This window comes from Schistocerca americana, chromosome 5, assembly GCF_021461395.2.
Source record: "Schistocerca americana isolate TAMUIC-IGC-003095 chromosome 5, iqSchAmer2.1, whole genome shotgun sequence".
Classification (NCBI taxonomy): Eukaryota; Metazoa; Arthropoda; class Insecta; order Orthoptera; family Acrididae; genus Schistocerca; species Schistocerca americana.
Genome location: NC_060123.1, coordinates 524,960,711 through 524,972,132, shown reverse-complemented (window position 1 = coordinate 524,972,132; position 11,422 = coordinate 524,960,711). Strand labels below are relative to the sequence as shown.

The 11,422-nt window shown below is 45.2% G+C and overlaps 1 protein-coding gene across 1 annotated transcript in view; it reads left to right on the top strand.

The window, feature by feature from the left end:
• The first annotated feature begins 1,068 nt into the window (after positions 1 to 1,068).
• The window catches only part of LOC124616483 (irregular chiasm C-roughest protein), a 337,995-nt gene continuing 327,641 nt past the window's right edge, over positions 1,069 to 11,422 (top strand). The window contains exons 1-2 of the mRNA XM_047144794.1: positions 1,069 to 1,102; positions 1,401 to 1,454. Of these exons, the coding sequence (XP_047000750.1) occupies positions 1,069 to 1,102; positions 1,401 to 1,454 (88 nt within the window). The remainder of the gene's footprint in view (positions 1,103 to 1,400; positions 1,455 to 11,422) is intronic.

Below are 11,422 nucleotides of genomic sequence, written 5' to 3'. Positions count from 1 at the left end.
ATCGATGTTGTCGCCAGTGGTCGGCGGAAGGTGTACATGCCCGTCGACCTGGGACCGGACCGCAGCGACGCACGGATGCACGCCAAGACCATAGGATCCTACGCAGTGCCGTAGGGGACCGCACCGCCACTTCCCAGCAAATTAGGGACACTGTTGCTCCTGGGGTATCGGCAAGGACCATTCGCAACCGTCTCCATGAAGCTGGGCTACGGTCCCGCACACCGTTAGGCCGTCTTCCGCTCACGCCCCAACATCGTGCAGCCCGCCTCCAGTGGTGTCGCGACAGGCGTGAATGGAGGGACGAATGGAGACATGTCGTCTTCAGCGATGAGAGTCGCTTCTGCCTTGGTGCCAATGATGGTCGTATGTGTGTTTGGCGCCGTGCAGGTGAGCGCCACAATCAGGACTGTATACGACCGAGGCACACAGGGCCAACACCCGGCATCATGGTGTGGGGAGCGATCTCCTACACTGGCCGTACACCACTGGTGATCGTCGAGGGGACACTGAATAGTGCACGGCACATCCAAACCGTCATCGAACCCATCGTTCTACCATTCCTAGACCGGCAAGGGAACTTGCTGTTCCAACAGGACAATGCACGTCCGCATGTATCCCGTGCCACCCAACGTGCTCTACAAGGTGTAAGTCAACTACCCTGGCCAGCAAGATCTCCGGATCTGTCCCCCATTGAGCATGTTTGGGACTGGATGAAGCGTCGTCTCACGCGGTCTGCACGTCCAGCACGAACGCTGGTCCAACTGAGGCGCCAGGTGGAAATGGCATGGCAAGCCGTTCCACAGGACTACATCCAGCATCTCTACGATCGTCTCCATGGGAGAATAGCAGCCCGCATTGCTGCGAAAGGTGGATATACACTGTACTAGTGCCGACATTGTGCATGCTCTGTTGCCTGTGTCTATGTGCCTGTGGTTCTGTCAGTGTGATCATGTGATGTATCTGACCCCAGGAATGTGTCAATAAAGTTTCCCCTTCCTGGGACAATGAATTCACGGTGTTCTTATTTCAATTTCCAGGAGTGTAATAAGGCGGGGCTAATTTGAAGTAATGTATTACGTAGGACATGTGAGGAAGAAAAGAAGTTATAAGACTTTTACTGTTTTTCAAAGTGGTGTAAATGTTTCTGCTGTTGCACAAAAATATCATATTTCTGTAGAGAAGCAAGTGAATTATTTTGAAGCGAATTATTGTTAGAACATTAAGACGATTTTTAAATTACAGCAGATACAGTGAATTTAACTTTGGCATTTATCATTTCCCAGTATATATTAACCCTTCTCAACCGTATTTTCCTTTTCACTGTTACCGACATGATCAATTTCATTTCATCAAATACAACAAGATCGCTACTGAAAATTTTACATCTTATACTTCCACAGAGACTTCCATTACTGCGTGCAGAGCAGCAAAGCATTACAAGCAATACAGGGGTGGTAAGTAAGGAGACAGGGTGTGCTGTGTTCTATGCTGGTGGAGGGCTGGTGAAGGCGCACTTGCTTATGAGAGTGTGGATTTTGTGGCACTACACCACTCGAATAAATATCAATTACAACAGGACGACACCAACTTGTTCAAATGCGAGGAAAAACGACAACTTAAAGCCTCAAATCTAAAGTTTAGTTCACGCTTGTTTCACTCCCAACTCAGAGAAATGTTACTACAAATAATCTCATCTTCCTAAACAGAAAATTTCAGAGAAAAAAGAGAAACAGTGAGAGAGAGAGATGGAAATGAAAATCGTTGTTCTCAAATGAATCTTTAGAAAGTCAGTGTATGATTAACCGAAGGAAGAAGATGAAGAAATGGCTCTGAGCACTATGGGACTTAACATCTGTGGTCATCAGTCCCCTAGAACTTAGAACTACTTAAACCTAACTAACCTGAGAACATCACACACATCCATGCCCGAGGCAGGATTCGAACCTGCGACCGTAGCAGTTGCGCGGCTCCTGACTGAGCGCCTAGAACCGCGACACCACCGCGGCCGGCTAACCGAAGGAGTTTGGATTTTTATTGTGAGAAGGGGAAGAAAATTACATTGCTGAAACATGTAACCTGATGTTTCCTGAAGGAGGTGCGCTACTAACTGCTCTGAAGCCACGCTGCTGCGAAGCTAACTGTTCGTATTACTTTCTTTACGAAGTTGTCGAGCCCGCTTGTTGTATCCAATTACCCATTTAGCTACCGTTCTTTGAGTTTTCCGTTCCAAAGTCTGTACTTATTCTTGCAGCTTACTGTCTTTACCAGGAACCGCGCTGCTGCTACAGTCGCAGGTTCGAATCCTGCCACGGGCATGGATGTGGGTGATGTCCTAATTTTAGTTAGGTTTAAATAGTTCTAAGTGTAGGAGACTGATGAACTCAGATGTTAAATCCCATAGTATTCAGAGCCACTTGAACCTTTTTTTTTGTCTTTTTCTCATATTTTCATGTTCCAAGTGAATGACGTGTATACACTGTGAAAGTCTTACATTGAAGAACTAAAAAGTCTTTGACAAATCACCAGCCGAATTTTCCACCTCGCTTTTATTTTAACCACATAGGGCGTCGAGAAAAAATGAATTTCTGTTCCTACTGATTACTGATTTTAACGAGATTGAACATCAACCGTCTTCAGTCACCAATTCGCTCACCTGGACGGAATTAGTTTACCTCATCTGTCCATGAATAATAAAGTCTGTAAGAGAGTCTGAGGACGTTTCATATCGGCGCGCTCTCCGCTGCGGAGTGGAAATTTCAATTTGGAAGTGTGGGAATGTCTTCTAAATGTTTGTAAATCGTGTATCTGACGTAGGACCTGAGTAAAATGGTTCAAATGCCTCTGAGTACTATGGGACGTTTCTAACGTCATCAGTCCCCTAGAACTTTGACCTACTTAATCCTAACTAACCTAAGGACATCACACACATCCATGCCCGAGGCAGGATTCGAACCTGCGACCGTTGCGGTCGCGCGGTTCCAGACTATAGCGCCTAGAACCGCTCGGCGACGAGGGCCGGTGGACGTGAGTAACATTCCGGTATTCATCTGGTGGAATGTGGGAAAACCACCTATAAAGGCTGGCCTGCATGATGGCCCGCATACGGACCGCGGCTGGCGTGCCTCCTTGTGCTCCGGAAGCGGGTGCTCTACCGCGCACCATATCTGGGAGTGTAAACGGATGTACGGTAATTACACAGATTAAAATAAGTGTATATAATTGTATACACCGTCACCATTGTCGCGATGATCTGAGGACAATAAATTTTAGTCTTTATTATTGTGTCCATCCCAGTCAAATTTCAGGTTATAGCAGTGTTGCAGCACCCTCTTTTCAAACCCTATGACCAATAGATGGTCAATGTGAATACCTAAAATCAGTATAATTCTGTTATGTGTCATTCGACAATTTTGTTTAGCTAGTGTCACTCATCGTTCTTCTTCCTTCGCTACTGCCTTTATTCAGCAGTTTTCACAAGGTCGGCAGGCCTAGAATCGGATTTGACATGGGTAATTTGAAAGGGTGGCCGGATGCCCACCCTGCCTCCACCCCATACTCCCAGAACGGAAGCAGTGTACCCCAGATGTCTGCATCTAGTGTAAATCATGAAATAGTGAGAACGTGTTTCAAATGTCTGCGAGTCGTGTAAGTGAGGCGGTACGGGTGGACAAGCCCGGTATTCACCTAGGGGGATGCGGAAAACTGCCTAAAACCCACATCCAGGCTGGCTGGCACGCTGCCCCTCGTCGTTAATCCGCCGGGAGTATTCGATCCGGGGCCGGCGCGCCTACCCGACTCCAGGAAGCAGCCCATTAGCGCTCTCGGCTAATCTGGCAGGTTGCTAGGGTCACTCATCCTATTGTACATATAATAAAGAGAGTTGTCGTGACTACATTTGGCGTATAATGAAGCGAGATAGGGAATGCTTCTACAGTAAAAGGTCCTAGAGCGTTCAATCACACAAATACAATGGCAGCTCAAAAGGTCACCGAAACCGAAAGGTACTGAAAATCTATGAACCTGAAACCAAAGGTATGTCTAGAAGTTTACTAAATGTGGTAGGTAGAAATTCATGGGACATTCTTCCAGGGAAGGCGTTGGCTGGCATAGATTTCCGAGATGACTATTACCACGCATTCCAACTGATCAATGAAAGCGTTTCCTAGGCAGCTCTAGCGGTATTAGAATTTGTTTTCTTTCGGTCAAAACAATGAGAATTTCGATAGTTGAAATATCCAAAACTCGAAAGGAGCTCTCATCTGTTTGTACAGTACATTATGTGTGTCGAACACAGAATCACTAGCGTTTTGAGGACGAAGCTCTCATTCTATATTTGCAAAGTCTGAAGTTGTAACGCTAGCAGATCGTACTCCTACAACACTTTTCAAACGTGTGACTCCTCAACATATTACAAACGCTGTCTGTTCCCAGTGTCCGTACGTCCGACTAATTTCTTCAGCACATCCTTCTCGTTCTGTCACATCAGTGAAATGAATAATACATAGACCATGTCGTATACTAGATTACTTGTAAACAACAATAACTACGAAGAAACGCTGAACGCTTACTAGCTAATGAACATGTACCTACGAGTTTGCTACGGTATACGGTGTACCATAACCCGTAAGCTTCATTCTGACGCATAGCCTATCATCGTCTGAATAGAGTAGCTTAAAAAAAAAAGAAGGGAAATGGGCTCCTGCTTCTGTGTTTTACTTACGTAGAAAATTTCCTGGAACAGTGTTTGTGCCTGAAATTCTATTTTTACCATCTGTGAGCTTGTAATATTTCTCAAATGTGAATCAAATGAGCAAGAAGGACATTTCAAAATGACATTTTAAAATGAAAACCTCAAATTTTTTAAAATTATTATTTACTGTGCAGATGTGGTACAACGTTGTATCACTTTTCAACATAATCTCCCCCTCGCTCAATACAGGACCTCACAGCACCTACGAAGTGCATAAATTCCTTTAGAGAAAAACTCTTTTGGTAGTCCGCACAACCACTCATGGACCGCTTGGCGGACCTCTTCATCAGAACGGAACTCCTTTCGTCCCACTGCGTCTTTGAGTGGTTCAAACATACGGAAATCACTTGGGGCAAGGTCTGGTGAGTATGGTGGATGAGAAAGACACTCAAAATCCAGGTCTGCGATTGTTGCAACTGTTGTACGGGCAGTGTGGGGCCTTGCATTCTCATGTTGCCAAAGGACACCTGCTGACAGCAATCCACGTCGCTTCGATTTGATTGCATGCCGCAGATGATTTTTTTAGGAGATCTGTGTATGATGCACTGGTGACAGTGGTCCCTCTAGGCATGTAATGCTCCAAAATGACGCCTTTCTCGTCCCAAAAGAGAGTCGGCATAACCTTCCCTGCTGATGGTTCTGTTCGAAACTTGTTTGGTTTTGGTGATGAGGAATGGCGCCAATCCTTGCTCGCTCTCTTCGTTTCCGGTTGGTGGAAGTGAACCCAGGTTTCGGCCCCAGTAACCATTCTTCCAAGGAAGCCATCACCTTCTCATTCAAAGCGCCGAAGAAGTTCTTCACAAGCATCAACACGTTGTTCTCTCATTTCAGGAGTCAGCTGCCATGACACCCATCTTGCAGACACTTTGTGACACTGGAGCACATCATGCACAATGTGGTGTGCTGACCCATGACTAATCTGTAAACATGCTGCAATGTCATTCAGTGTCACTCGGCGGTTTTCCGTCACTATGGCTTCAACTGCTGCAATGTTCCACTGAAGTCACACCATTTGCGAACTTCCTACTCCATTCGTATACTTGCTGCTGTGACAAACATGCATCACCGTACTGAACCTTCATTCGTCGATGAATTTCAATAGGTTTCACACCTTCACTACGCAAAAACCGAATAGCAGAACGCTGTTCTTCCCTGGTGCAAGTCGCAAGTGGGGCGGCCATCTTTATACTGATACTGCGACGGTATGTGTATCTGCACTATGCTGCCACCTACAGGCCATTCTGCACGCTGTTTGTAGCACGCTTACCAACTTATAGGATAACGGCGCGAAATTTTGATTTGTTATTACAAAATTAAAGTTTTTCATTTGATTCCCCCTCGTATATAACGCCAAGAATACACGGAGAACAGATTTAGCGAAACCTACATTACTCATGTCGTTGTTGTATATTACGGTGAGTAATTGCGCCCGTTACATTGTGCCTCTACGGCCGAATGTCTATGATAATGCCTACCGCGTTTACCATTTACATTAAAGGTCAGTAATGAAGGACTCATAAACATTAACATCCTATCATCAACGAACTATCATATTCTTTCCGTAATACAGATATCCGCTGAATGAAATTACCATGCGCCATAATTAAAATGCGGGAGAAATCACGTTGAAAACAAAAGCACTGGGTTAAAAATTACACACCTGTTCATAATCCAAAAATAAATCACTTTTTATGCTTGTTATTCCAAAGCAGAATGCGACTATTCAGCCGAAAATAAACAAAACGCGCACGCTTCATTGAGCCTATCCGAAGTCTTTTGTGAACCCGTTTATTACATTTTGTCACGAGTTCAAAAGGACGCGCCGCGGCTCTATAATGGGGTCGGCCGACGTAATTACGCAGTTATTAATTTCTGTGTCCATTTAAAACTCTTTTGTAGCAGTGCGCGCGGGCACAGTGATTGTGTGGAGTCGGCGCCAAAGCCCATTAGCAGTCGCGGAGACAACACAATACCATCCCGCCAGCCAATTGCAGAGAAACCCTTTACCCCAGTGGGCCGACGGGAACTTAATGTCTGACTGCGAGCAGACTGCAACTTAAAGCCCCATGCGACATTCGTTCTCCTCCGCTTGTTTATTCCTCTTCCGCCTTTTGTCCGCCTTGCTTTGCCATTAAAATGATCGCTAGAGCTCGTTACAACACGCCGGAACGTACGACTCTTTAATTACTTTGCATAATATTTGTGTTACTTTATCCTGGAAAGATATAAACAACATTTCATTTATTAATTAGATTAATGCAATCTGAATATTAAGTAAGGAAACGAACTTTTAGGGAATGATTCCAGATTTTGTTATTTTATTTCCTCTATCTGCCTCATGTTCTGTATTTGCTCTGCCACCTGCACACTAACATGTCAGGTTTTCACAATATTAAATTTTACATCCACATAAAATGAAGTTTATTTGGTTTCTCGGGGGGCTAACAATGTTGCAGATTTATACACTGGGAAATTGATAAGAGCTTAAAACTAACAATTTACGTATTAAGAAAGTAGGGCGATAGGAGGATACGAAAGAGTTAAGGTTTACTGAATGTCGTCACTGTTAGTGACCAGTAGCGATTACCTCATGCCATCACAAATCCCCTCGCTCGCCTGGGCCGACATCACCCTTTCCATCACTACATGCTATCACAATTAATAGCAATACTTTAAGCCTTCTGCCCTCGGATGCCTTGAACCCACATCTAGGCTAGGTTGTCTTTTTTATGTATTCTATATTGCAGGGTACGCTGTCTTCTATTTCTACATTTCTCTTATAGTCTAACAAGACTGTCTAAGTTAGCACCTTTTTTCGTGACTCTCTCGTGGCAATGACCCACTACGTTTAATTTGGAACCCATTTGCAACTAGCTATTCAAGGTTCTTTAGACCTCTATCGTATGTATCACCGTCCTCTCCTGACCGAACTATGCTGCCGTTACTGCTTCTGTACTGACAACTCAACACATCCCCGCCCGTTACAGATGAGTTCGTCTCTTGTCACATAATCAATTCCTCATTTCGTATCGATGTCTGGGTACTTTTTGTTGTGTTGGCTTAAGAGCCAACATCGTGTTACTAGAGGAGGCCGAAATGCACGCGTTTTAGCTCACGCAGGATGGCGTGAGGAGGGAAGGATTATACTGACATGAGGTCTGGAACATGACAAGGCATTAGAATTCAGAAAGCGGACGTAATTAGTTTGATACTTAACTTTAATCCATTAATGATGAACGTCGCTCTTGACGGTACATGACTCACAACATTTTCTGTTCAGAACACATTCTTCAAGATATGACTTCTGGTAACTGAATATGGCGCCTTGCTAGGTCGTAGCAAATGACGTAACTGAAGGCTATGCCGAACTGTCGTCTCTGCAAAATGAGAGCTTATGTAGACAGTGAACCATCGCTAGCAAAGTTGGCTGTCCAACTGGGGCGAGTGCTAGAGAGTCTCACTAGACTAGACCTGCCGTGTGGCGGCGCTCGGTCTGCAATCACTGATAGTGGCGACACGCAGGTCCGACGTATACTAACGGACGGCGGCCGATTTAAAGGCTACCACCTACAAAGTGTGGTGTCTGGCGGCAACACCACACTTTTCGTCATATAGGGCATGCGTGCATGTTGTGACCTGTATAATGAAGTGCCTTGTTCCATTTCTAGAAACTAGGAGTCTCCTGCAAAAGTGGCTAGCGGTTCTAGCGTATAATTTAGCTGTGTTAGCAACTTATATTTAATATCTTATTATTTAAACACTAGTCAGCTAGAACATATAACCATTGACCTACTGCCGATATGAAGTCGTTCAAACGACAGCAGCGTCGCCTTGCGAGGAGTGACGGCTGATCAGTAACAGTCACGGTGCCTGTAGTGCCAGTGAGCGTGCTGTCCGTGTGTAGAATGGGGAGGCGTCCGATCTATGTCAGTTTGATGGAGGGTAGACTGCGATGGTCCGGAGGCTCGGCACGAAGATTTCGGAAAGTGCACGACTTGTCTAATGTTCGAGGAGGGCTGCGGTGTCTTTAATAATGGCAAAACCAATGTGAAACGACGTACAGACGTCTTAGGATTATGTGGCCACCCCTCATTACAGGTGTCGGACGTCGTAGGCTAGGCAGGCCAGTAAAACACGACAGACAGCGAACTATGGCAGAACTGACATCAGACTTAAATGCTGGGTAGTGTAAATGTGTCTCTGAATTCACAGGGCACCGTGATCTCCTAACGATGGGCTTCCACAGCTGACGACCCATGAATGTGCCAATGTTAACATCATGGCATCGAAAACTACTACTCAAATAGGCACGTGACCATCGGCACTGGACGTTGCCACAGTGGCAGAGCACTGCAAGGTCTGATGAATCGCGATACTTTCTTCATCGTTCCGATGAGAGGGCACGAATGCGTCGTCTTCCAGGGGAACAGGTCCATGACACCTTTACGGTGCAAAGCACCATGATGATCAGAGAGTGTCGTAGACCACGTGCCTCCCTTCATGACGATCATGTTTCCCAGCGGCAGTAGCATTTTTCATCAAGATAATGCGCCATGTCACTGGGCCTAGAGCGTGATGAAGTAGTTCGAGGTACACAGTGACGATTTCCAGGTGAGAATCTGCCGCCCCTCCAGCCCGACTCGCCACATCTGAACTCGATGGATTACATCTGGAATGTGGCTGAACGTGGTGTCAGGGCTCGTCGGCCCCCTCTCCGGAATGTACGGGAATTGGGTGACTTGAGTTTGCAGATGCGGTACCAAGTCCCTCCGGCGACCCACCAAGGCCTCATTGCTTCCATACCACGACGTATCGTCGCTGTTACCCGTGCCAAAGGTGAACATACCGGTAGCGTTGTACCAACTTTCGAATCCTCTCTCACCACAGAAGGCAGCCTGCTGTACTTTCCGACATTTTTCTACGCTGGAATGCAGTTCGTTGTCGGTGCCAAAATGTTATCTTCATAGCCAGTGGTTTATCTGAGCAGCGATGAAAATCAGAGGGAACCAAGGCCGGGCTGTATGGTCGGTGATCACACTTCCCAAGGAAAACTATGCAGGAGCTTCCTCAATGCCCATGCATTGTGTGGCAAAGAATTGTCCTGAAGAAGGAACTGCATCACAGTTACGGTGTGTGGGGTTGGACGCCATCAGGTGAAAGCTCTCAGGAGGCACACATTCTTTGGGGGATGTGGGGTAGAAAGAGACTATTTACTAGGCATCTTCACGCACTCACAGTGCGCTCAGAGCTGAGAACAGCGACGTAGCGCTATCTACGGATAAACTAGACACTGCCCAACTCATATGCGCAAAGTATCATCAGAATTTCACTGTGGATCCCATTTAGCGACCGATCACCCCTTATTTTCCGAATAGCCCTCTTATCTACTGCCGTCGTATGATGCTTCATGAAATCTTTTTTGTACTGCAGTTAACCGTGAGAAGGTTATTTTTGCATGTGCCGTTTCGCAGCCCAAAATAATGGTTGTCTATATGACTCACTGTAGACATTCTCATTTCTGATGTGCAGATCTAAACTGTTCTCATGAACTGCATTCCAGCTACTGTGTCATAATGTTCTGGCTGATCAGTATAGGTTGCGCGTGTTGCAGATTTTTTATAAGTAAGTACATTTGGATGCCAGGAACACGTGTTGTAACATTTTTATTTTTATTTTATCTACCCAGTGTCCAGTTTCGATACCTTCAAGCTGCCATCTTTGGATATAAAATGTACCAAAAGGAAAAATTACTATGACTATCTGCGCAATCGTTTTTTTTCTTTGTTTGTCATCATTCTGACTTGTTTGATGCGACCCGCCACGAATTCATCTACTGTGCTAACCTCTTCATCTCAGAGAAGCACTTGCTACCAACGTCTTCAATTATTTGCTGGATGTGATTTGCTGGATGCGATCTCTGTCTTCCTCTACAGTTTTTGCCCTCTACAGCTCCCTCTAAGTACCATGGAAGTCATTCCCCCACGTCTTAACAGATGTCCTATCATCCTGTCCCTTCTCCTTACCAGTGTTTTCGACATGTTTCTTTGCTCTCCTATTCTGTGCAGAACATCCTCATTCATTACCGTACGAGTCCACCTCACTTTCAGGATTAGTCTGTAGCACACACAAAGGAGTATTACTGAGATATATAAAGACTTAACTGGTGAGTTTCAACAAGAAGTTATAAAAGCCCTGGTTACACATGTTGAGGTAAGTAAATGTCATAATATGAGCACTATTCACCTAGATTAAGATCGAAATTAAAAGTTCATACAGAAAACAACGCTATCAGACAGGTCGTAGGAGTGAATCATATGGTATTCCTGGAGTGGCATCACTGGAGTTTTTATCTGTACAGAGAAACTCTCCTTCCTTAATGTGAAGTCAGTGTCTTAACACTCCACTGCCTCATTTGATTGATCCCTATTGTACAGTGTTCTTTGATATACTAAAATTTTGCTTCACATAACTTTTAATATGAAACACTGTTCATGTCCTCATCGCTGCACACACTAAGGAAGCCCATTAGCGAGTTCTGGATCATGAACATCCTGCTGTGTCCCTTGTACTAATTCCACCGTGTTCACAAAACTGACTCGAGGACCGTAAATATATCACGATACCCATGCTCATCTTCATGCCCCCCCTTAGCCCACCTGCAAAATTAATTCA